This window comes from Scyliorhinus canicula, chromosome 17, assembly GCF_902713615.1.
Source record: "Scyliorhinus canicula chromosome 17, sScyCan1.1, whole genome shotgun sequence".
Taxonomy (NCBI): domain Eukaryota; kingdom Metazoa; phylum Chordata; class Chondrichthyes; order Carcharhiniformes; family Scyliorhinidae; genus Scyliorhinus; species Scyliorhinus canicula.
This window is the reverse complement of record NC_052162.1, coordinates 24,809,296-24,837,253: the sequence shown is the minus strand read 5'-3', so window position 1 is coordinate 24,837,253 and position 27,958 is coordinate 24,809,296. Positions and strand designations below refer to the sequence as shown.

Here is a 27,958-nt window from a genome sequence, read left to right as displayed (position 1 = left end):
TTGTGGTTTTACAATAGTTTAATATGAATGCAATAAGTGAACACATCATTTTGGACAGATCAGACATGACTTTGGATAAAGAGAAGGCTGTTTAACAGAGCAAGAGCTTTCTTTTCCCAGTGACCTATACAAAAGCATTGAAAATAAAATTAAAACCAATGTAATTCAGGTAGAGAGACAAATGAATTAATACATGAGGGACTCTGCATTGTGTGGAATGTCTTAAGAGAACCCCATTATTACTGACATTGGCTGAATACAAGATTCAACCGTCAGCTCCATGCACCAGTATATCCACATTAATACACAGATTCATTTCTGGTTTCAGAGGGAAAAGTACAGATTGCAATATGTAATGATCTTTGGCAAAGATAATCCTGCAGCATCATCCCAACAGGTTAGAGAGAATCCATAGTCTTCATTAAAGGGCATACTTACCCACATATGTCTCTCTTATATACACACACGTCTAATTAGTATAGTGCCAATAACCTGATAATGTATTGTTACAATTACAACTGCATAGCTCAAGGGAATGTCCAACTGTGACTATCTTTATACCAAGCCCATTTGGTCCTGCACTATTTAAGAACAAATATCTTGATGGCTCAATGAGTTGAAGCGAATTGTGTTTGTTTGCTTTTTTTCCTTATAGCTCTTTATTTCATCACAAAACATGTGAGGCCCAGGCTAAAGATCTCCATCTTGGGAATCTTCATTCACAAATTGTTTGGTGTTGTTCTACCTCCTCCAAACTAGCCACATTCAAACTTCACCAAACCCTTCATGCCTAAAGTCAAAGGCTCCAAATTCCCCAAGTATTTAATGAATGTTTAAACTTCCTGGCTAGAACAATGTGCGGCAACAACCCATTTTCAAGGGAGCAGAGGAAGAACACATTTCAGGTTCCAGTTCCAAAAGAAAAAGGAGGCAATCTCATGCATCTTCAAATTCTGTGAATACACCAAGAGGAACCCCAATTCAAGTAATAAATCTGCAGTATCTTGCAAGTCAATATGACTATACGCTTTAGGTACCAAGCAGTTGAGGTTTCTTTCCTCAAGGCTATCCACTAATGGCCTACACCCCACCAAAAAAAAAGATGGAATCACATTTATTAAACCATTTCCCAGAGGAGTTGGAAACAAAAACTGCAACTTTTTGCTGAATTCCAAATGCACAGAATGACTAACCACTAGTTTTGACTCCAAAGGTTGTCCACATACAAGAGTAGAGTATAAGCAGTAAAAAAAATAGGGAAGACAGCAAGACAGTGGTAACAGAGTGAAACATTGAGACTAACAATTGTCATTTCTTCAGGTTAACAGCCTTTCCATCCAAAGAGCTGCAGGTGACTCAGATTTGCTTCCCCTACTAGTCTTTAGTAGTCCACTTACACAGAATCTGGATTAGGGGAAAAAAACAAAAATCACAAAATTGGTAGTTTAACAGAAGTAGACTATCGACTGAAGTAGACAGAACCCACCCACAATCACTCACTGCATTTTTTTTTAAATACCCAAATACAATTAAGTGCATGTGCTATGTTGCAGAATTCTGGTGCCAATAACTAATTGCAGTGAACCGACTGAAAATCAGATATTCACTTAGTATCTTTATCTACCTGGAACACTAGCACTTGAAGAAAAGCAAGTTTGTAGCAGAACAAAGGGATAAATAAAAAGTAGCTGAAATCTCAAATATAGCCAGTGATCAAAAGGCAGAAGCTGGTAAGAGACGCCAGTGATATGTTAGAAGTTTTAGCAGTAACTAGATGTGAATATTGCTTTAACACTTACTCTACAATGTGATTTTTCTTCCCCCCGTTTTGCCTGCACTAAATTTAAGCTAATAGATTTGAAAACCAACCACACCCACTCAGTAAGAATTAAATATTTACGAAGATATAAAAAGTTCAACAATGAGTACTGAGGTAACCACAACAGTTTCCACAAATATTTATTTCCAGTTGAAGCAGCAGCATTTTACTTCTGGATTCAGAATACAAAAGTGACAAGGAAATACAATATGAAAGTATGAACATGCAAGGGATTTAAGAAACCCAATGGAGACTAGAAACCAGAAATTAATCTGATGCAGTTTAAAGTTTATGCTTGGAGTCAATGATAACATTTCCCACACATGTCCTTGCACAATATCCAGCTCACTTGCTTCCAGTACATTTTTTCCCCTCAATTCAGTTTCACTACATCAGTAGGAATGTTTTAAAACACATTTTGTTACCGAATGTTTAATAGTGTACAATCAACTTTGATAGAAGTTAGCCAACAAATGGTCATTTACAAAGTTGACACTGCACCTCAAGACTTTTTAAATAAAGCTTATATACATTTTGCAGCAATGTTTAACACTCAGCAACTGTACATCAAAGAGAACAATTGTAGCACACCTGATATTTTGCTCCCTTAAGAGTGAAAGTTAGATTTGGTATTCCCCAGAGCTTCTCATTTTTGGCCGATTTTGGTCAAGAATAAAAATAAAAAGGTATGATGCCAACATACTGGCAGACGTTGCCAAATTTATGCTGATTAAATGTATTTATTAAAGCCTAGCTGCACACGGGTAACATTGTTGATCTGAATGGGTATAGAAATCTAACAATTTTACTTTTGTCTATTTGCAGTGCTCTTAAGAAACAAGTCTGTATAAAGCCAGTCAGTGCATACAGAACAGAAAATACGTTGGTACAATGAGAGGAAGGGGTAATCTGTACTCTAAGAATCCATCACGGTATCTTCAAAGGGAAAACTTTAAAGAAAAGCTTTAGGAACAGCTTAAGAATCTTTAGACAAATTGTTCTCCAGTAGCATTTTCAATATAGCAAACTTTTACAGGTCACACAAGCTTTAGCAGTTACAATATGAACAGTTACAAGTTTAAACACCATTTGCATCAAGCCATACAAAAATTAGAAATTGTATTTAACATCCAGAGGTCTGTGAGCTCAGCTTTAATGAACTTTTATTTTCCTCCAAGTGAAGTAAAGGTGAAATTGGGTTGGAAGATGTAAAAAATAAAAAGAGAAAATGTTATATTGTCTGGACCTGAAAACCTGAACCCGAGCATAGATGTCAAACCTGTGGCACAAGTCCTGATGCTCATTTCTGAACTTAACAGGCCTCATGTTGTCTCTGCTGGAATTCAGAAAGTTTGAAAGGGGTGTTAAAAAGCCACGTTAGTGTCATGAAACCAACAGTGTTTACTTTTTGAACAGTTCAGATTAAAGGCAAGTGATAAGATGAAAGTATATAACTTTTAAAACAAAAAAAGGTAATTCATTGGAGGAAAGGCCAAAGCACTTAAGTTGCCCTACTGACGTACTTTGCCAGGTACATAATTCCTATCGATGCTTTCCTCTTGCAAGAACATGTGCAGGCAGCGTTCATTCTGAGCCAATGGATGACCTGCAATTCTAAAAAGAGGGATAAATTAGCAAGGAAATAGACATCTAGAATGGTGTTCAATAACCGCCTCAACCAATTCAAGCACTGAAAATGGACCACAATTATATATTTCAAGCTGCATGGCAAGTCGGTTTTGCCAGCTGCAACCAATGCCACTTCATCTGCATTTGCCCCACAATTCTGCACCAATATTCAGTCAAAGCCATCAATTTCCTAAATCTCAAAATTTAAAACTTTCCCTTCATTCTTCCAGGATCAAATTTAAGCCAACTTGTCACCATTTCCACCTGTTACTACAATCTATTGAAGTTTTAAAAAGCTCAATTTTGAAAGTACTTAATGTTTTGGTATTGCAAAAGTTTTTTTTAAAATACAGTTAGAAGACAAAACCAGTAATGATGCGATTCCAGGATAGCTAGAGGTAAATAAATAAATTATCGCTTAGACACATGTATTGTCTCAACAGGTCTTTTCCTGCTATTGAAAGATAGGGATGTGGCAGGTCATTGGGAATGTGACCGGTCACGAGGTTGCTCATACATTCTTGCTCTTGCAAAAGATTGAAGTTGCATGTAACAGGAACTGCAAAGATGATTGAATTGGAAAACCTTCTCTAATGGGAAGGATGTGTAGGAGCTAGTCACAAGATTTACTTGTTAATGAATTGTTCTAATCCAACTCTTCTTTCTTCAATAAAGGACTCTTCAAAAATTCCTTCATCCATTCTAAATGGGAGTTGACGTTTCAAAGCTTTTCCTGGCAACGGTGGCACAACGATCTGCAGTGAATTATACAAAAAACAATGATAATGTAATGCATTGAACATTTCCTTACCTAGTTGCCACTGCATTTTTAAAAACAGTATTTGAGAAAGCAAATTTTCAAAAATCAAAGCGTCTTCAGCTCCAAAGAGCATAATGTGCAGAAGTTACTATACAGCATGATTGGAATGCTGCAAGATTTTTAAAACACTACAACTGTGAAAAATCAGTACACTCACTGGTCACTATTTTGCTGCCACCCACTTTCCAATACAGGCAGAAAACATTCAAAACACGGAAAATCTTTTCACTGGATGTTAAAACTCTAAATGCTCAGTTTCTCACTACCCCTATGCTTCTGGCATGATTAAAGTGTAGACAAGACAGAATTGTGGAAAATTATCTTGAAGCAGCTTTCCAACATCATTGCAGAGAAACATCCAATTTGTGTTAGCCCAGCTGCATTCAAATACTGTTGGTTACTAGGCAACCAAGAATCACATCCCTTGCTAAGAGAGCTTCTTCCTGCTGAAATAAACCACTCAGCTTTTTTCAAAAAAATTCCAGGATTAATAAATTACAGCACAGTGGGGCGAGAGAAAGGGTCAGCATTTGCAACCATTACTTCATTATTTCTGTTGAACATCCTCACTGGTCCTGGAAAGCTAATTTTACACAAGATAAATATTCCCAAAGAATGTTTTTTAAAAATCATTATTTTATGGAACATGGACATCACTGGTAAGCACAGCATTTGTTAAATAATAATAATGTCATCGTTAACTGCCCATGGAGGTGACAAGGAGGCCACTTTCTTGAAACAAACCACTGCAGTCCATGCAGTGCAAGTACACAAGAGTGCTGATGGGTAGGGAGTTCCAGGATTTTGAATCAGTGAAACAAGTTCCAAATCAGGATGGTGTGTGATTTGGAGGTGGCAGTGTTTAATGCCATTGTCCTTGGAGGTTGCGGGTCTGGAAGATGCTGTCAATGAAGCCTTTGTGTGTTGCTGCAGTGATCTTATTTATGGTACATTTTGTGCGTCAGTGTCAGTGGTGGAAGGAACGAATGTTAAAGGTGCTGGACGGGATGATCAAGTGGACTGGTTTGTCATGGATGGTTGAGGTTTGAGAGCATTCCATTACACTTTTTAAAAAAAATTTAGAGTACCCAATTATTTTTTCCAATTAAGGGGCAATTTAGCATGGCCAATCCACCTATCCTGCACATCTTTTGGGTTGTGGGGGTGAAACCCACGCAGACACGGGGAGAATGTGCAAACTCCAGACAGACAGTGACCCAGAGCCGGATTCCATTACACTCGAGTGTACCTTGTAGACAGAAGGCAGACAGTCAGGAGAGGAGTAACTATCCAAGTCATCACAATAATTGAAATAACAAAAAATGTTTGAAATTATGTGCTTTTTACTTCATAGTTTGCTGTCTGTGAAGACTTCATTGTATCTGGTGTATCCTCAGCTTGCTGACATTATTCTTGAGCAATGCTTGGAGATCTCCGACTTGGAGCCATACTTAAATTGCAATCAGGAAAAGGGAAGTCTGCCCCACAGAACTCACTCGATCCTTGTGGGCAGCGTTCAGGTCAGTTGCTTTGTGACTGACCACAATGAGGCTAGATATCTCAAAAGCTATTCAAATGAGAAGTACACCCATTTGCAGCATTGCTTGTAAGTTTTATTTACTTTTGAAAAAAATGTTCTTTTTCCAACATAAAAAGACTTATATATCCTAACACACTTTTGAACTGGTTAACCACTTTTTCCAGGGCAGCACGGTTAGCAGTGCTGTCTACAGCGCTGAGGACCTGGGTTCGATCCCAGCCCCAGGTCTCCCATGTCTGTTTCACCCCCACAACCCCAAAGGTATGCAGGGTAGGTGAATTGGCCACGCTAAATTGCCCATTGGAAAAAAATAATTGAGTACTCTTAAATTTATTTTTAAAAATACTTTTCCACATTACCTTACTGTCCCTCTCCAATTCACTTTTCAACCACTCAAAGTCGCTATATCGCCTGCGCACACAAGAGTCTTTCATCTTAAAAATGGGAAGATTTGTCTGCAAAAAGAAAAATTGTTGTGCTTTAAGATTTGAATTTTTTGTGCAGACCTACAAAATGTTCTTCCACACACAAGTCAATTGCCATACCAATACATTGTGCATGTATACCAATACAAGTAATGGGACAGCACATGATACAACATGGACAATTAGGTAACATGGACAATTAGGTAACAATGCATCAGCTGTGCAAATACAGCATTGATGACCTATTGAAGTGCTTACTTAATTGCAGAGTTATTCCCCCAACAGAAAAGGAAGGGAAGGCAATAGTGTCTGCCTTCTGAAAGAAAACTTGAACAAGTGTTGAATATTATGCACAAGGGGCTTTAGGGCTCAAGTAGTTCATAATCAGCTTCCAAAAATAAAGGGTGTCTTTCGGGTCAGTCTCTCCTTCCTACTTCCGCCATCAGAGGCCACCACCCCTAATCACCAGCTTCATGCTCAATCTTCAGAATTTTCTTCAGTACGCCCACCAGTTACCTCCTCCAAATTCAATATGGACTTTCTTTTCAGGCAGTTTTTCCAATATTCTTCATACTACCTTCACCGGTTCCTCATTCAGAATCCTAATATTTTGACCCAGTCATTACAAATAATTGTCACTATCACTTCAATTCACTTAATCACTCTCCACTTTAATCTGGTTGGGCATCAGTACATAGCATCTAGAATGACATGTAAACAAATTAGTCTACAATGACAGCAACTGGTCTTGTCATGCTGAACCCACAAGCTTTTGCATTACTTTCCTCCACTATCCATTTTGATGGCACCAATATGTTGCAATTCCTCTTATTCCCTACAATACATCAAGCGGTTTCTGCTTTTCAAATCAAGGTCAACGGTTGTATAAATAGAACAGCTGCAGTACAAAAAGGCACCAATCTTCCCCATCATGTTGATGCCAACTCTGCAAGAAGTCACCTACACCCCCCCCCCCCCCCCCCCCCCAATCATCTTCTCTTTTGATGACCTAGGCTGAATCTATCTCCACCATGCAGTAGATTCCAGAACCTAACCATACACTGGAGAGAAAGATTTCTCTTCATGTCACCACTGCTTCTTCCTCATGTCACCATTGCTTATTTTGCCAACGACCTTAAGTCAGTATCCACTGATTCTAGATCCTTCTGCTAATGGGAACAGTTTCTCTGCATCTACTCTGTCATGACTCACGATTTTAAATATCTCAATCTTCTGAGAGGAGCAGCTCTATATTTACTAATCTATCCTCAAATGCCTTCACATCCTTCCTAAAGTGCAGTGCCTGGAACTGGACATGCCAAACCAGTTTTAAACACGTTTATCTCTTCCTTGTTTTTGTACTTTATGCTCCCATTACGAAGGCTAGCTGCTTTATTAACCACTTCCTCAACCTGCCCCATCACCTTCAAAGTTGCATCCATATATACCCCAGATCCCTCTGTTCCTGCAGCCCATTTAAATTGTATCCTTTATTTTATAAATCGCTTCTCCTGGCTCTTAACCAAGGAATCACTTCACATTTTCTCCACATTAAATTTCATCTGATGCCTGTCTGTCCATTCCACCAGCCTAGGTCTTTTTGAAGTCTTATCATAGAAAGCTTCTAGTTCAGGTGGTGATCATTTAGCCATTTGAGTTTGCACTGACCCTCTGGAAGAGGATCCTACCTAGACCCAATCCTCCATCCTACCTAGGGGAAATTTTAACATAGCCAGTCTACCTAACCTGCACATCCTTGGACTGTGGGAGGAGGAAACCAGAGCACCTGGAGGAAACCCATGCAGGCACCCGAGGAAACGCATGCAGACACAGGGAGAATCACTGGAGTTTCCAGTCACCGGAGGTCAGAATCGAATCTGGGTCTCTGGCATTGTATAGAATTGACAGTGCAGAAGGAGGCCATTCAGCCCATCGAGTCTGTACCGGCCCTTTGGAAAGAGCTTGCTCCCCAAGCCCACACCTCTACCCTATCCCTATCCCCGTCACCCCACCCAACCTTTTTGGACACCTAGAGCAATTTAGCATGGCCAATCCACCCAACATGCACATCTTTGGACTGTGGGAAGAAACCAGAGCACCTGGAGGAAATCGATACAGGCACGGGTGAGGCAGCAGCACGGTGCCACCTATCACTATCCATCTCAGTTCACAATACTTACACAATGAATATTATTGGGGGAGAAAAGAGACAAAGAACATGAAAATCAGAGTGGCGATTTTGCCTACAGAGTCAGTTCCCAAATCAAGTCTTCAATTCACCTCCCAACAGATTTCCTTCCAGCCCGAAGGAGAATCAGTTTTCAAACCTACAACCCCCATCACCAGCATCATTTTAACAAATCTCTTCTTTATGGCCTTGAAATCCTTCCTAAAGTAACACACAGAATATACTAACATTACTGGAAAAATTAAATTGCTTTTTTAAAAAATTGTAAGAAAACAGCTCCTTGCAGAAGTTTTTTGCCGATTTGTCAGTATTATAAAATACTGTAGCGTATGGACCTGTATATCACACATTTACAACAACGAAAAAAGCACCAACAAGAAATGCTCTATTATGCCTAGGAGGTCATGCAAGTAGTTTGGGTTGCTGCCATTGCAGTTGTCTCCCAATGCAGTTTAGTCTCTATCAATATCATTGTCGCTTAGATAAACTGAGCAATGTGTCTTTAGCGGACCTGTGGTCTACTAGTATACCCATATTTAATAAACACATTTAAAAAAGAAAATCAACAGTCCTAGTGGTGTTAAGAACACAAATTGCTCCCTTTACTAAAATTATAGCTGTGGCAAGAAAGCAAAAAAATGTAATTGTTCATCAAGGAGGCAATGAAATTACACATACTCTCAAGCCCAAACCTTTTTTGTAATCTTTCTTAGCAGGGATCCTGGATAAGGATGCAAAAAATTTTAAGATCGATCAGAGGAGATTCATCATTACTTGACGAGAATTAACTTTTAAATATACTTTGGACTGTTTTCACAATGATCGAGGCACCAACTCTTATGGACTTTTTGCACTGTGCAATTAATTCTGGACTACTGAGTACAACTGTACGGTTGAGTTTTACTGAATTATCCAAACTTTTAAAATCACCACAACTTTGGACTTGCATGTATGGCTGAGTTTTAAAGTTATCCTCATGTTGTTGCATGTCTTCATTTAAACAGAATAGTTAAGCAGCAGCAAGATTAGGACAGAGCTGCACAAAACATTAGCCATTCAAATTAGTTGTATAAGAGCTCCTGGCGAACTGGTTCAAAAAGGGTGATATAAATTTTGACTTAGTCATCGGGCCAACTTTTACAGGAGCTAGGAGAGAAAGATTAAGTTATGCTACATCATTCATCATGCCAAACTTTACACACCCAACTCAAGGGTTTGTGAGGCAGAGATAAGCTAGTGCATGGAGCTTTCCGAACAGGGATGATTGTGGATACAATTTAACCAGTCCCCAATTTTTCTCCTAGAAAACAAGTTCTTCACATTCTCCAACAAAAGTGGGGAGATGTTGGGGGCGGTGGAGAAGCAACTATAAACATTTTCCTACACACCTCAAGCATGGTGCAGGCTCCAGCTGGCATGAAGAAAAAGCACTGGCTGTAACTACAGGGTCGATGAGCCCAAATGTCATCTTCAGCATACATAAAGCCTGCAAGTATCTGGGTTGGGGCAAGGGAAAGGATCATAGGGATTCATTATGTACAATTATTTTGAAACCAACAGAGTAGTCTGAAATTCACACTAATTCAAGTTAACAATTGCTTAACATTCCATCAGCTCTACAAGTTCTTGGGCAGAACAATTATTCGTCCATGTTCAAAAGTCATGCATACTAGGAAGAAACACTGAACTAGAAGCAACTCCGATGAATCTAACGAATATTCATCTTTAAATAGGAAAGCCCAAGATGGGTGCAAGGTCAGAGTTTAAATTAACAGAAACATGAACAGTTGCTACTAAAAAAAAGGAACAGAGATTATGATCCGAAAATTGTTAACTAGAAGGTTGAAAAGTGCTTAAAAGATGAGGCACTTGTGTCACCCCAATATAGAAGAGACCGCATAGAGCAGTCATTTTCAAAGTCAGGGTCACGACCTGCAGGCAGGCATCAGGAGGGTTGCCAGGTCATGTGTCGTAGCATTCCCGATGGAGATTCCTCCATTTTGTAACTGCCAGCAGTGCTGTGTGAACTCCAGGGCTTCTGATGAATGACCCATGATGTAGCTGAAAACAGGAACAAATCAACATAAAGATGATTTGAGATATGGCTTTATTACTTGTGCCACTGCAAATAAGGATATAAAGTTCATATGTGTGTTATATGCAGGAAGTACTGCCAAATGAAAGATTAAAAGCCTCAAAACTTCAAAGGCATTTCAAGACTAAGCATGGCAAATTAGAGGACAAACCTCTTGATGTTAAATCATCTGAAGTCCTTAGCAGAAATGTGACATTGAGATGATAAAGCAAGTGAGATTGTGAGGACCAAACAGGTTCATATATATCACATTAAAAAGTAAATATGGAGGGTCGCAAAGGATGGTAAAAATAGGCCACAGGGGAAAAAAAGTTTTGAAAAAAATACAAACGGGAACAGCAGCGAATACAGTGTACTAATAAAAAGTACCAGTAAACTGTTGTTTTACTTGGGGAGCGTTTGGGGCTCTGAACGGTGGGGAGGGAAGAGCTAAAAGTGCAGGTGTTACATCTCCTATACTTGCATAGGAAGGAGGATGATTGAGTGGAGCAGGGTATGGGAAAGATGTGTTTGGTGAGGTTAATATTGCAGAAATGGAAGGCAAGCTCAAGAAACCCCATCATAGTTTGGTGGATGGGGGCTAAAGGTTGACACTGGTAAATTGAATAGGCATGGTAGAGGGCCCCATCAACCACAATAATGCGGAAACTTCAATTGAGACAGGGCAGCATTGTTATAACAGATGTTGCGGCGATGAAAAAGTGGAGTAAAGTTAGTGGGATGTGCTTATTGCAGATCTCAGCTGATCACCTATTCCATGGATATACTGATGTTTAACTCATTTTTATGAGTCAGTCACATCACGCACTCAAGGCAGAAGGTTATGGGTAGTTCATGTTAGATTTAGCACGAGTTTCCCTTTTAACACATCTGCCCATCTAGGAAGAGAAAGATCGAAAGCAGAGATTTTTTTATTACTGCATGGTAATTAACTGCTGTTTGGCCTACATTATAACGGCGACCATACTTTTTTGCATTGACTATATGCACTCAAAAGATCTTGACACAGGAGTACACATTCAATTCAGGCAAAAAGGCAACCTCTAACTTGCAAAGGCTCAAGGCTGGCACAAAAAGGTTACTGAACAGCTGAATACTCCGTTGCCGATGACCGCACTCTCCTAGCACATACACTGGAGGACATTTTTCTGCTTGATCATTTTTCCCCACAGAACATGTTAGACAACAGATCTTGTACCAACTCATCCCTGGCCATGTATTTCAGCTACTATCACCAATAACAGCCAGTATAACATTTTGCTATCTTGGGAGTATCCTCTCTCCAATCACACACCACACTAAATCAACCATTTCCTGACAAAGGCAAGCTCAGCATTTGGCAGACTGACTCAGAGTTTGGAGTGCGCACAGAGTTTGTCTCAAAACAAATATTAGTCTACTAGGCAGTGGTTCTTACATCATTTATTTATGGGTGCAAGACTTGGACAACCTACCAGCACATCACAAAACTAGAAGCATCCCATCTTCACTGGCTGAGATCTATTTGCAACATCAAACAGCAGGACAAAATCCCCAACAATGAGGTTCTTGCAAAGTTCCGTGTACCTGGGGTTAAGAATTTCTGCATATTAAATTAAAGGTAGTACTTGCCAGCCAGTTGAGCACGGGAATGTACTACATGACAGCTCAAACTTGGATACAAAGACAATCTGACCTATCTGTGGGAGGTGCTGGGGCGGTTTGGGTTTGGACGGGGCCTCATCGACTGGGTTAGGCTGCTGTATCAGGCACCTGTGGCAGGTGTACGGACGAAAAGGTTGGCATCAGGCTATTTTAGGCTGCACTGGGGGAGGAGGCAAGGATGCCCCCTCTCCCCACTGCTGATTGCGCTGGCCATAGAGCCACTGGCAATTGTGCTGAGAGCCTCAAGGGGCTGGTTCGGGGAGGGGTGGAACACAAGGGTCGTGCTATACGCAGATGATCTGCTTCTATATGTTTTGGACCCACTAGAAGGGATGGAAGAAATTGAGGATTCTGGGGGAATTTGGTCGTTTTTCGGGTTACAAATTGAACACGGGGAAAAGTGAGATATTTGCGATCCAGGCAAGGGGTCAGGAGAGGCAACTGGGTGAGTTACTGTTCAGTGGTAGGGGGAAACTTTTGGTATCTAGGCATCCAGGTGGCACAGGAATGGGAACAGCTACATAAGCTAAATTCGGAGATGGCAAAGAGCAGGGATCGAGAGGATGGGAGGTCTGTTCCTAAGAGGGGAGCTTTCCCAGCCCGAAGGAGTTGGAGGAGAAATTTGAATTGATGGAGGGCATGAGTTTAGGTACCTGCAGGCACAGGACTTCCTACGCAGGCAGGTCTCAACCTTGCCGCTCCTACCACCAAGGGGGATACAGGACAGGGTAGTTTCCAGAGCACGGGTGGGAGGGGGGAGGGTTTCGGACATCTATAAAGAACTCATGGGATCAGAGGCCACGCAGACCTAGGAGCTGAAACACAAATGGGAAGACGAGTTAGGAGGAGAGATCAGACGTTGGCCTCTGAGCAGATGCATTGAGTAGAGTCAACACGTCCACATCATGCACCAGGCTCAGCCTGATACAATTTTAGGTTGTTCACCGGGCACACATGACAGCGGCCTGGATGAGCAGGTTCTTTGTGATAAAAAGACAAATGTGCAAGGTGTATGGGAGAACCAGCAAATCAAGTTCATATGTTCTGGGCATGCCCGAAGCTTAGGGGATTCTGGCAGGGTTTGCAGATGTCATGTCCAAGATGTTAAAAACAGGGTGGCACCGAGTCAGAGGTGGCGATTTTCAGATTGTCGGAGGATCCTGGAGTGCAGGACGTGAAAGAGGCAGACATTGAGGCCTTTGCCTCCCTGGTAGCCCGGAGACGGATACTTAGCTTGGAGGGAGTCAAAGCCCCTGAAGCCAGAGACCTGGCTCACTGACATGGCTAGCTTTATCTGTCTGAAGAAAATCAAGTTCACCCTGAGGGGGTCAATGTCAGGGTTCATCCAGAGGTGGCAGCCATTCTTCGACTTCTTTAGAGAAAATAAACCATCAGCAGAGAGAGAGGGGGGTGGGGGGGTTTAGTCTAGACTAGCATGCAAGAAAGGAGTGACCTCTGAGGAGGAAGCTGGCCATTACACTGTTTATATTTGTACGTGCACTGTTTCTTCTGTTATTGTTACAAAATCATAAATGCCTCAATAAAATTTTTTATTAAAAAAAAGACAATCTGGAAGACAAGATTTGCAAGCTGGATCTCAATACTTTAGCAAAAACCTTGAACACACTCAATGGAGAATTGTCAGTCATTTTGATATTTGAGGAAGCGCCTTCAGGACAAGCAAGCATGGTGTAAAGCCAATCCCTCCTTCCATCACAAAACTTCATTTGCAGTATTTGCAATTGGTTAAGTAACTCTACTTGGCCTAATAGTACCATTGTCAAGTTTTGTTTTTAAAAAACCTTGCTGATCACTCATCCAAAGCGAATCCACCATAAAAGTTTTGGGAAATTGGGAGGTCATGAAAGACTATACAAATTCCCTCATTTAGGCCATGCAAGTAGACTTTAAATTTTGGATTCAATTTTGGATTCCAGGAATGTGGTAGTCAGCTCCTGGTGATAGTAGTGTTTCCACTGATAAAGTCAGTCTTCTACAGTTTGGCAGCAGAGCAGTGGACTAAGATAAACCCGGAAGTGGTACTTAACAGATTTACATTTAGCTGTTCTGGAGTGATTCTTGAATACACGAGACAAGAACAGAAAAATTCTCGCAAGGTCAGACTGTTTCTCTCCACAGGTGCTGTCTCGTCTGCTCAGTATTTCTGGTTTTTATTTCAGATTACCAGCATTTTGCTTTTGATTCGGATACATGGCCAATTAATATTTTTAAATGACAACCTAATTGCTGGCTCATAAAACTATTGTAATGGAGTTATATGGTCCATTTCAACTGTTGAATACAGACTGGTGCACAAGTTACTGAGCTAGTTGCTAGCCAATTCAACCCAGTTGGCCGCAAAGTTCTCACTGACATCGAAAGTACAAGTTGAGACAGCTTTCCTACAGATTAGTAAAGAAACAGACCAAAAGTCACCAACATCCTTTGTGTGGCTGAATTAATAATCTATTTCAGATTGTTGCGAACGTTAGGCCATTGTTGAGAACATTATCACTGCCAGGGTTAACTCAACTATCTTCAGTTGTTTTAATAATCTCCTATTGCTATAAGAAAGGAAAGGAGTGAGGCTGTTTCTATTATTCTATTCCACTCAACACCACTGAAGTAGCCTGATCAACCTATAACAGAACCTGGAAAAAATTCAGACTTGGTCTGAAACAGTAAATAACATTAGTGCATGGCTTTCAACATAACTGTTACAGGTGCCCTTCCAACAGTGGAGTGTTACTTGGAGAAGTCCAACTGAAATCAGCCATATCAAACAGCATGGTTACATTAGCAGACTGGAAGTGATCCACTCTACTTAAGTGGATCATTTCCTGACCCCTCGAGCCTCAGTCTACTAAACAGTCAAGACCATGATGGAAAAGGGTCAGCTCAGCTGGATGGGAGCAGTTATAACAAAAGGTCAATTCCATCCAAACAAAAAGGTCCTGGGAAACTGTAGTACACAGTGCAATCTTTCAAACTTTCTTCAAGATCTCTACTACTAAGCAAAACAACAGCAATACCAGGTCCATGCCATCACCACAAAGTCACACCATCCTGGCATACACATCACCATTCCTGAACCCATGTAATTAAAAACCATGGCATTCTCCACATAACCCCATTTATCAATACGAGCTAGGAGTAATCCAAGGGAAATAAAGTCAACTATTACTTTACCAAGGGCCACTAAAGGCCAGCAATAACAGTAGAATCATAGAATCCCTAAAGTGCAGGAGGTAATTTGGCCCTCGGAAAGAGCACCCCAACACCGACACTCTGAAAGAGCACCCCAACTAGGCCCACTCCCCCCACCCCATTCCCGCCTAACCTTTGGACACCAAGGGTCAATTAGCATTGCCAATCCACCTAATCTGCACATTTGGACTGTGGGAACTAGAGCACCTGGAGAAAACCTACGCAGACACAGGGAAAACGTGCAGACTCCACGCAGTGAGCCAAGGCCAGAACTGAACCTAGGTCCCTCACACCGAGGCAGCAGTGCTAACCATTGTGCCAACATGTCAGCTGATCTAATTTTACCAACCTAGTATAAACAGCAGCTCGCAGCTACCAACTAAACAAGGATTTTAAATAGTGTAGTCCACAGTATAAGATCCCAGCATTAAGCATTTTGTTTTTTTAAAAACCTACGTCAAGGAATGAAATTCAAAAATACATATGCAGATGAGCTATTCAGAGAAGACTGGCATGGGCTTCAATCCAAACTGGTCTCTGCTGATGGACAGACCCTGCAAGTCAGACACGGGGCTAGTCACTCTTTAGACCAGCATTAATGTTCCTAGGATTGCCAAATGAGACAGTGCACCATTGTTTTAATTTTTGCATTAAAAAGGGGAATGGGAAGATTAAGCTTATTTTGTCACAAGCAGACTGCAAAAGCTGCCATTTACTCACTGCAGTCAAGACAATTTAGGATGTTTTTCAAAAACGCTGAAAATGCAATGTTCAATCAACATCCGACAACAGGTTAACATTTTGCTGCAGAACTGGGGAAAAAGATTGAATTGCATATTTTTAAGAATTGAAAATAAGCCGACAGATAATCCAGTAAAGGATGAAAACTCAGCAAGTTGCCTGCAAATAGAAAAGCAGAAACCAGTTAAATACAAAAAAAATACAAGGTTACAAAGAACAGAATGTACAAATAACAAAAGACATGACAAAGAGTACAAGTTGTATAAGGACCGAAATGCAAATAGTCCCAATGCTAAAAAACCATGCAACTGACCACCTCCTCATGAATGCCCATGCTAGAAAAAACAGCTCACCAGCCACTTGTACCCCTATGCACCCACTCAATAGCAATGGCTAAAATTGAAAAGAATTCAAGTTCTGTTTCAAAGGCTGCAAGTACCCAAGAGAAAAATGGACTGCCATTTGCATTATAAAATGTTTTACACAGGCTCTAAATTTCTCTTCTGCTTACTCACTTATAAATCTTTAATCAAGAGTTCCTGCAAAAGCAGAAAATGTTAAATATTATATACCAAAGATATTCAAATTGTAACTCTTGACCTACATGCAGCCCTACTCCAACTTCAAACAATGCAATCCCAGTTTATCTCCACATATTCCCCATTTGTCAGTCTGGGTGAGGGCAGAGAGAGAGAGCGAGAGCGCAAATAAAAGGCCAAATATCAGATATGCAAAGGTTGCAAACTTTGATTCAGCCCAAGGTAGTCCTTAAGTAGGGGTGTATGTGGAATTGATGACCAAGCAACATAGTTCATTTTAGAGGTGCCAAAAGACAATAACTTGATGTGCTCAACATTTTCATTGCAGCTCTTCCATGCTTGGACATTAGTCATGCAGTCTGATAGTGTGTTATAATTTGCTGTTCATTCATTAAACAAAAAGGGAGAAATCTGGAGCCAATTTTTCCTTAATATAACATACACAAGAATAATGCCCTAACCCTTCCCCAGTTAGTATCCTCTATGGAGGATTATGGGCCAAATGCAGGCAAGTGGGACTAGCTTAGCGATAGAAACTGAGCGGCATGGACAAGCTGGGCCAAAGGGCCTGTTTCCATGCTGTAAACATCGATGACTAGTAATCGCTGCTCTGAAGCATACATTTCATTCTGTGAGGGTTGCAAATTAACATGGGAGGGGTTGACAGATACTAGTTACATAAAGTTGCAACATTGTCAGATGATGGGATCTCTCTACCCCACAACACAACAGTGAATCCAGGCAAGGGCAGACTCTTCCTATCCTCATCCATTGTCCAGTTGCATGGTCAACCATAGCAAAAGTTGCAGAAAGGATAAAAGGGTGAGGAGAAGCTGCCATAGTCACAGTGCATCATTTTGTTTAGAGTATTTACAAGGGCTTTGTCAGGGACGAAATATATTATGGAAAAGCTGGTCACAGATTTGGGATGCAACATGACCAAGGGCTGAGGAATGAGGTTAGAGATGGGTTAGTAATTTGCACAGAAATGCACCTCTTCCAAATGCTCTCTGATCATTTCAGAGAGTGGGGAAGGCAAAGAGTGGGGAAGGAAATGAAGAGAAGAGAGCGTTAGCACAGAAGCAAAGAGGGTGCTATTATTTGGCACTCAAGGCTTGTTCTGCATGTGCCATTGACTGAAAGCAAGTTGTATTCTTTCCATGGAACACATTACTCTCAACAAAGTAGGCAAATGCACACTTCCAACAGAAGAGCCTTTAGTTTTCACCCAGAGATTGAAAGAACAGAAAACAGCTATAAGCGTATCAACTGAAATTCAGAAACTCAGGGAAGTAAAAAGAGGATTTTAAAAAATTTGTTCCCCTAATCCAAGTCTACAGTTTATATCCCTTGGGGCACAGTAAATACTTGTGTTCAGAAATAAACAAGAGATATAGTCACAATCAAAAAAGGGGGCAAAATTAAATCTAAACACAAATTGAGCATGTCAAGCACTGATGCCTTCAATAATATCCCATTGAACCTTTGAATGACTAGAACAACAGTAAACTACCTGGGTCTAGAAACATTCCTAACTTATATCTACAAGTAAAGCTTTCCTTAATTCTCTGCTCCCAAATAAACTTCCATCACAAAATACTTTGAGTAATAACACCACTGCTGAATGAACAGGACATTTTGAAACACCTACTGCAATTGTGTCATTGCAAGAATAGAACAGTACAGCACAGAACAGGCCCTTTGGCCCTCGATGTTGTGCCGAGCAATGATCACCCTACTCAAACCCACGTATCCACCCTGTACCCGTAACCCAACAACCCCCCCCCCCCACCTTACTTTTTAGGACACTACGGGCAATTTAGCATGGCCAAGAATCTCTCACTCTGCCACAGATTTGGCGTTTCAGAATTATCACTAGCAAAAAGGTGACATAATGGGTACTCATGTTTTTGTCACTTCAATAAATTGCTGGAAACTAAATTTTGACAGATCTCTTGGTAGTCTGGTCAATCTTGGCCCTCTTGCAACACTAGACTCGTGTTCCATATAACAGCTATACCAACTAGTTGTGGCTCAGAAATGTTTGAACTCTGGGTTTGATTTGGCTCACTTTTTCATATAGATGCTTTTGGTGACTGTAACCATTCAGGAATTTATAGAACTATTCATAGAATTTACAATGCAGAAGGAGGTCATTCAGCCCATGGATTCTGCACCAGCCCTTGGAAAGAGCAGCCTGCCGAAAACCACATCTCCACCCTACCCCTGTAACCCCACCTACCCTTTTGGACATTAAGGGGCAATTTAGCATGGCCAATCCACCTAACCTGCACATCTTTGGACTGTGGGAGGAAACTGGAGGATCTGGAGGAAACCCACACAGACACGGAGACATTGCAAACTCCACATAGTCACCGGAGGCTAGAATTGAACCTGGGACCCTGGAGCTGTGAGACAGCAATGCTCACACTGTGAGACAGCACTGTGACACCCTCGTTCCCATGGCACATTTGGTCTTTCAGTTTGAGGTGTTTTACCCAATTGCTGGAAATGCTACAGACATTGGATAAAATAGTGAAAAATTGCTTGGACTTTTGGACCTACACGTGCTCCAGCATAAATACACGCTCTCCAGCATAAATTCACACTTTCAGTGAAGGTGGGAGGGAATAAAAATGGAAGAATATCTTTGTATTTCCACACGGGTGTGTGCGCATAATATCACACTCTTAATTAGTCTTATTGTCCCAAATAAATATTTAAGACATATGGATCTCCCTCATCAACTAGGAGAGAAGTGTTAAGCTTAAATACTTAAAATTGAAGTTGCAGTGGTTACTTAAACATTAGCTGCTGTGCATCATTGCTCCAGTGATGTTGTTGCCAATTAAATTTAGTATGCTCAGCAAACAATCACATGGGAATTGAGGCCATTCCGTTATAAAGTCCTTGTTTTAAAAAAAAAATAATAATATTTTGCCAAGTATGCAACACTGCTCAGATTTGGACGAAGAGTAGTCTGTTCTGTGCTATAGTGAAAACTACAATGTCAGGTTAACGCTTGTATTGGCTGCAGTCACACGATCAAGGCTATAATTGTGATCACAGCAGGGATAGCAAAAGAGGGATAAATTTGGTTGCAATATTACTCATCTTTTAGCACTTGCCATAGTGCTACTTGGTGCAACAGATACAGCATATATTTACTTATAACCCACCATTTCTGCTAATAGTAGAAATGGAGACCCTTGTAAATCAGGTCCCACTGTACTGTTCAAAATCAAATTCAAGCTGTCTACTTTCAGCATCATGACTTATGAATGTGATCTTTCATAGGTCAGGGTCTGCCACCAGAACAAAGTTCAAAAATAACAAAGCTAGCCTCTGGCAGGTATTTAAAATACAACTCAGAATTAAAAATGATAAAAGCAGCATAAGGGTAGTCATTGGATTAGTAATCTAGAGGTCCAGACTAATGCTCTAGACATGGGTCAAATCCCACCTCTGCAGCTGGTAATTCAAATAAAAAAATCTGGAATTGTAACCTAGTCTCAGTAATGGTGACCATGATTGTCATAAAATCCCATCTGGTTCACTAATAGAACATAGAACAGTACAGCACAGAACAGGCCCTTCGGCCCTCAATGTTGTGCCGAGCCATGATCACCCTACTCAAACGTACTTAATGTACTCGTACTCAACTTAACGTACTCAAATGTACTTAAGGGAAGGAAATCTGCCATTTTTACCTGGCCTGGTCTTGTACAACTTACCCACAGTGGCGGACTTTTACTGCCCTCTGAAATTAAGTGGGAAAAAAACTTAATTGGGTACTCTAATTTATATTAGAGCCACTCAGCTCATGGGTAATTAGACATGGGCAACAAATGCTGACCTTGCCACTGACACCCATATCCCATGAAAGGATTGATAAAAAATTAACAGCTTCAGATAAGCACCACTTTTTCCCAGATCAATTTATCACTTAGTCTCACTGACGATTTGAGAAATATCACATTGCAATCAGGTTCGATATTAGAACAAGATCCATAGAGCTTTTAATTAAACAACCATCTACCAGATTAGGCCCAAGACAGCAGAAAGACTGCTGGGCTAACAAACAAATACAATTTGTTCAACCACAATTAGTGCAGCTTCTTGGGTAAAATTTTAAGAGGAGTGTCTACAAGAGACGGGCCAGGGCAGCACGGTGCACAGTGGTTAGCATTGCTGCCTCACGGTGCCACGGTCCCAGGTTCGATCCTGGCTCTGGTCACTGTCCGTGTGGAGTTTGCACATTCTCCCTGTGTTTGGTTGGGTTTCGCCCCCACAACCGAAAAGATGTGCAGTCTAGGTGGATTGGCCACACTAAATTGCCCCTCAAGTGGAAAAAAAAACTTAATTGGGTACTCTAATTTATATTTTTAAAAATAGGCCAGGCCAAATATTTCAACACAACTAATTGATGCAGGTACAGGCCTACATAAGCCTGCTTCACAATCTAGTTAGATCATGGCTGCCCATAACCTCAGACACTTTCCCATGCTATCCTCATATCCCTTGATCTCATAAGTATCCACAAATCTATTGATTTTGAACATGCTCAAATGATTGCATTTCCAAAGCCCACTGGGGTAGAGAATTCCAAATATTCATTTCCCCCCCCCCCCCCCCGCCCCCAAAGAAATTCCTCATCTCAGTCTTAGATGGCTTGCCCCTTATTCTGAGACTGCATCCCCTGGTTCCAGCCAGGGGAAACCCAGGTTTCAATTAGATCACCTCAAAACTCTTAGAGAATACAGGCCCAGTTTCCTACCATCCCAATGATTAGTCTGGTGAACTTCCGCTGCACTCCATCAATAAGGAGGCCTGGATGCCAACTTTTGGTGGCCCATAAAACAAGGACATCCAGGTCCCTTTGGATATCAACACTTCCCAACTTGACCATTTTCTACCAAAGTGGATAACTTTACACTGATTCACATTATATTCCATCTGCCATGTTCTTGCCCATTTGCCTAGCCTGTCCAAGTTTCCTTCAAGCCTCCTTACATCCTGACACCTTACCATTCCCACCTAGTTTCTGGTCATTAGAAATATTACATTTGATCCCCACATCCAATTTGTTCATAGATGATGAACAGCTGTAGCTCAAACATTGACCCTTATGGTACCCCACTAATAACAGTCTACCACCCAGAGAACAACCCATTTATTCTGGCACAGCTTTCTGTCCAAATTAGTTGGTGTAAATTGGTAACTTCATTGTTCTATGGGATTACTGTAATTGAACAATTATTCAATTACAACAATTGAACAAATACAATTATTCTAATTTTACATGGAAAGTTACAGACCTCATTTGATTTGCCTTTCCCACTCATGCCATCAACTTCAGCAGCAGATGGCACCAAGAAAAAAAATACAGCAAAACTACTGATGGAGGAACTAAGAATAGTTACAAATTTCGGGATGCAAATTACTTGATCCCAACATTGGTCTCAATGCCAGTGTCATTTTCTTTTCATGTTTAGTTATTTTATTTTTTTTTAAAAAGGGGAACTGGTGCATGTTTTTTTTAAAAGAAAGGGGAACCCTACATATCCCATTCATAGAAATGGTCAAATAATTTTGAAGAATGGGAGGAGAGTTCTAATGCTAAATGTCACATTTGATTTCTAAATTTTTGCATCACATTTCAGGAAGTTTTTTTAAATGAAAGGGAAAGTTCTGTAACTAGACCTTATGGGGTGGGTGGGCGAGAGCTTTTTTTTGTGGGGGGGGGGGGGGGGGGGGGGGGGGGGTGGTATACATAATGATAGTGAGCCAGCTAAGCTTTTTTTAAAACAACAATTATTGCATGGTCATTTTAAGTCCAGATTGGTGTTGAATCCAATTTTCACCATCTGCCATTGCGGGATTTGAACCCAGGTTCCTAGATTACTAGTCCAGTGACAATAGGTTTAGCACAGGGCTAAATAGCTAGCTTTTAAAGCAGACCAATGCAGGCCAGCAGTGCGGGTTCAATTCCCATACCAGCCTCCCCAAACAGGCGCCGGAATGTGGCGGCTAGGGGCTTTTCACAGTAACTTCATTCGAAGCCTACTTGTGACAATAAGCAATTTTCATTGCATACCACTGTCACCACTTCCCCCATTCTCAAGGCAATTGGTTACTAGTAGATGCTAGTTGAGTTCCCATCAAAGCAAACCATTGATTTTGTCAATACAGGCTTTGTTAGCAGTGTTTGCCTGGTAGCCAGAAATTAAAGCTGCAATTTCTACTAGTATTCAACTGCAAATGCAGCTTGCATTGTTGCTGCTAGCTCTACAGAATTCACCATGCAAAGAAAACGGATATAGTAAATCAGCTACTACACTTCTCCAATTAGGAAATTAGTTTGCATCCTGATCTGGAAAAAAACTTGCCAGCTATCTTGCCATAATTTTATTGTGATGTGTAGCAGAGCACAAGATGAAACAACAGCCAAGTCACAAGTACGCTCCCCAATAACAATTTAAATGGCACAAGATGCTGACCCATTGCAGGCCAACTAGGTCCCATCTGAAGATTTACTTTCTAAACACTGGCCATTGCGCCAAGTTAATTGAAATTAAATGATTTTTTTTTTAAATTTATAATGTAGAATAAAAATAATATTTATAAAAACACTCACCCATGAGCAGGGTTGGAGTCTGGAATGGACTTCCCGAGAGTGGTGGAGGCATGTTAGGTCGAGATATTCAAAAGGGAGTTGGATTGTTAATGTGCAAGGTTACAGGGGTAAGGTAAGGGAGTGGGACTAGGTAGAATGCTCTTTCAGAGAACCAGCACAGGCTAGAAGGGCCGAATAACCTCCTTCTGCATTTTAAAGATTCTGCAGTACACAGGAGAAGCTCACTGGGCTAAATTGCTGGCTTTTAAAGCAGACCAAGCAGGCCAGCAGCACTGTTCGGTTCCCATACCAACCTCCCCAGACAGGCGCCGGTATGTGGCGACTAGGGGCTTTTCACAGTAACTTCATTGAAGCCTACTCGTGTCCCAGGTGATAGTAGAACAGTGGTGTACAGTCAGGTTGAAGATGCCCAACGAGATCTGAGAGACTCTTGATTATACAAAGTCTCATGGCTTCAGGTCAAACATAAGCAAGGAGACCTCCCGAGTACCACTAAGCACCCTCTTTCAGCTGAGGATCTGTACTCCATGCTGAACACCATTTGGAGGAATCACTTGATAGTGTGAAGAGCCAGGCAGCACGGTGGCACAGTGGTTAGCATTGCTGCCTCACGGCGCTGAGGACCCTGGTTCGAATCCCGGCTCTGGGTCACTGTCCGTGAGGAGTTTGCACATTCTCCCCTTGTCTGCGTGGGTTTCACCCCCACAACCCAAAGATGTGCAGGATAGGTGGATTGGCCACACTAAATTGCCCCTTAATTGGAAAAAATAATTGGGTACACTAAATTTAAAAAAAAAAGATAGTGTGAAGAGCAAGGGTGCAGAAATGTACTCTGGGTGGGGTCTTCAATGTCCAGCAGGGTATAGCTGATGGACTGGGTCTGCGGCTGGTGGTGAGGGAGCAGAGGAAAAACCTACTTGACCTCTTCCTCACCAATCAACCTGGCGCAGATGAATCTGTCCATGACAATATTGGTAGGATTAACCACTGCACATTCCTTATGGGGTCAAAAGCACATGGAGGATAACACGATGGGAGGGTGTGTAGCACTGCCACTGTGGTAAATGGGATAGATTTTGGACATACTTGTCAACTCAAAAACTGGGTATACATTAGGTGCTGTGGGCCATCAGCAGCAAAACTGTATACACAATCTGTAACCTCATGGCCTGGCATATCCTCCACTGCCATTACCATCAAACCAGGGTATCAAAGATTGCAGAAGGGCATGACAGGAACAGCAGCAGGCATACAGAAAAATATGGTGCCAACCTGGTGAAGCTACAGCTCAGGACTACTTGTATGCTAAACAGTAAAAGCAGCAAGCAATAGAGCTAAATAATGCCACAACCATCAGATCAAATCCAAGCTCTGCAGTCCTGCCACATCCAGCCATGAATGGTAGTGGACAAGTAGACAACTCACTAGAGGCAGCTCCACAAATATTCCCATCCTCACTATGGGGGGAGCCCAGCACATCAGCGAAAATTAAGGCTAAAAAAAGGGTTGAGCGGATGATCCATTTTGGCCTCTGCCCGAGGTCCCCAACATCACAGATGCCAGTCTTCTGCCAATTCAATTCACATATCAAGAAACTGCAGAAGGCACTGGATGCTGCAAATGCTATGGGCCCTGACAACATATTGGCAATAGGACAGAAGGCTTGCCCAGAACTAGCTGCACCCCTAGCCAAGCTGCTCCAGTACAGCTACAGCACTGGCATGTGGAAAAACATCCCTAGCATGTCCTCTACACAAAATGCAGGACAAATCCAACCCAGCCAATTACCACCCCATCAGTCTACTCCCAATCATCAGCAAAGTGATGGAAGGGGTTATTGATAGTGCTATCAAGCAATACTTTTCAATTACTTACTTACTGATGCTCGTTTTTTATTCCACTCACCCCTCACTTGTCTAAAACATAGACAAGAGCTGAGCTGAACTTGGATGAGTGACTGTCCCCGACATCAAGTCAGCATTTGACAGAGTATGGCACCAAGGAGTCCAAACAAAATTAGAGTTAATGGGAACATGCAAGGAAAAACTCTCCACGGGGTTGAGTCATCACCAACAACGACAACCTTGTGGGGGGTGTCAGTCACCTCAGTTCCAGGACATTACTGCAGGAGTTCCTCAGAGTCAGTCTTAGGCCTGACTATCTTCAGCTGCTTTACCTTTCTCCAAACACAAGGCAAAAAGTGAGAATATTCACTGATGATTACACAATAGTTAATACCATTGAGTCATCAGATAAGTACCCATATGCAACAAGACCTGGACAATATTCACACTTGGGCTGACAAATGGTAGCATTCACATCACACGTGGCCAGCAATAACCATCTCCAACAAGAGAATCACCCCCATTATCAACATTTAGAAGTTACCTTTGACCAAAAACAGAACTTGAAGTCATATAAATACTGTGGCTGAGAAGTCCATTAGCTCACGACCTGACTCCCTAAAGCCTGACCACCATCTACAAAGCACAAGTCAGGACTGTGACAGAAAACTCACCACTTGCCTGGATGAGTGCAGCTCCAATACTCAGGCTCAACACCATCCAGGACAAAGCAATCCACTTGCTAGACACCCATCCATCACCTTCCAACATGCAGTCCTGCCTCCCGCCACCATTGATACACAGTGGCAGCATGTGTCATCTACAAGATGCAATGCAGTAATTCACAAAGGGTCCTTCAACAGCACTTTCCAAACCTGTGACCTCTACCTTCAGAAGGACATCGCAGCAAATGCATGAGCACACCACAACCTTACACATTCCCATCTAAGCCACACACCGTCCCAACTTGGAACTATGGGCTGGATTCTTTCCCCCCCATCCTGTCGCAAGATCACCACAGACCATGTAAAGGTCCATCGATATCAGGGGGAATTTCCAGGTGCCGGACAGCAAGGGCAATAATTCTGCCTGAAAATCACCATTCCTTCAACGTTAAAATTCTGGAACTTCCTCCCTACCAGCACTATGTGTACATTTACATCATACAGACTGCAGTAGTCCATGAAGGCAGCTCACTCAAAAGAAATTAAGGATGGGCAATAAAAATACTGGCCTTGCCAGTGATGCCCATATCCACTAAAAGCTGTTTGCAACTTTAAAATGCTGGTTTTCTACTCCAGGTGTCACCCACCTGAGATACAGAGCTGGCAGGGCAAATAACATTTATACATCACACTTCTTACACAATACTTAACTCATCCCATCAAATAATACTTCATCCTGGATGTCAAAATCCTAATTCATTAATGCTCTTTGAAATTGCCATCTGTACAGGTACCCAATGTGGAATCTATATAATTGAGTTGTTCAAACTCTCCATTGCACCAGAGGAGAAACAATATCACATGACATTGTGTACATGTAAACATTGAAAATTCCATGTTAAAAACAGAATTTGGCAACATATGAATTGGACAAATATTTTTTTTGCAGGAATGGCACAGAGGTTAACCATGATATCTTCCTCCATGTTTTTGGGGGGGGGGGGGGGGGCAGTGAGGAAACCTAACATTTAACCTAGCAGTATCAACGTTTGGAATTACTTTTGAAGGGCTGTAACTATTTCATTTAGCTATTGAACAACGTTCACTCTTCTATCAAGTCATTAGAAACAATTCTTCCTTCCACACTGAAAAAAAGTCTCAATTACTTCACCTCCCAAAAAAAGGACCATTAAGTTAACACAACCACTAAGTTAACACAAGAATCACTGGAAATATTTTTGTTTTTCTTAAATGAAAAGTTTTACGTTGTCTTATGCACAGCCAGGTCGTAGAGGAATACAGTTTAGGGGCAGAAGCTGGCTGGTCAGCACTTAAGGCAAATAATTAAACGCTGAAAGCAGAACAGAAATTAATGGAAAGGGTTCCCCGCCTTCTTAAAATAAAGGAGACGAATGAAAGGTAGGACCTGCAGCTTTCTTTAAAAAATTAAAGACTGCATTTAGGTTAGAAGCAGAGAACAATTTAATACTGAGCAATCCTTCATATTTGAGCGGTGGACGACGGCTCAAGTCATCTGCCTTGGGAAGTGTTGAGGAGGACGGGCGGCTTTCTCCCTCCTAAAACTAAAACATGTTTGTGCCGCTTGGCCGTCAGACCCTTTCTGCTGGGCGGGGGTTCGTTAGAAAGAGGGCAGGCCCAGAGAGAGGCCTCGGGCTAAATTTGTACCTTGCACCCCCCGCCCGCCCCATAGGGCGGCTAAGCGCCACATACTCACCCTCATTCGGACCTCGTACGTAGTGTATTTACTCCGGCCGACCCCGACCATCTGCGGGTTGAAGATGTCGATCTCTAGGAAGTTGCTGGGAGGCCCGTAAGCGTCGTTTAAATCCTGCGGTTTACTGTGAAGCCTGCGGGTGTCAGCCACCCCCAGTGCCTCCGCCATCTTCGGGGAGAGGGGGGGGGGGTGCGAGACACAACACGGCAAAAACAAATTAAATGTTTAAACCGCGGCCCCGCTGATTTTTACACCCGGCGGTCGGCCTGGGACTTTTTAAAATGCACAAACAGCCAGACTCCACCCCGGGCCGGCATAACCCAATAACACAGCAGCCAACCTTCACCCAGGACGATTAAATATTCAGATTTCCACCGGCTTCGGGAGGAGACGTTTGGTTGAGGGGCGGCACCCTGGACCAAGCATAAAC

The 27,958-nt window shown here is 41.7% G+C and overlaps 1 protein-coding gene across 3 annotated transcripts; it reads right to left on the bottom strand.

Moving 5' to 3' along the window:
- On the bottom strand, positions 1–27,958 carry LOC119951415 (sorting nexin-12). Of its 3 annotated transcripts, XM_038774579.1 has the most exons (6): positions 27,529–27,958; positions 9,810–9,917; positions 6,168–6,263; positions 4,079–4,203; positions 3,343–3,433; positions 1–1,404 (listed from the first exon to the last, which is right to left on the bottom strand). In XM_038774579.1, the coding sequence occupies exons 1-6, from the start codon at positions 27,694–27,696 to the stop codon at positions 1,375–1,377; spliced, it is 618 nt and encodes a 205-aa protein (XP_038630507.1). In that variant the 5' UTR covers positions 27,697–27,958; the 3' UTR covers positions 1–1,374. The 3 variants fall into 3 exon arrangements, with proteins under 3 accessions (XP_038630507.1, XP_038630508.1, XP_038630509.1); XM_038774580.1 differs by lacking the exon at positions 9,810–9,917 and having other exon boundaries at positions 27,529–27,931; XM_038774581.1 differs by lacking the exons at positions 6,168–6,263; positions 9,810–9,917 and having other exon boundaries at positions 27,529–27,956.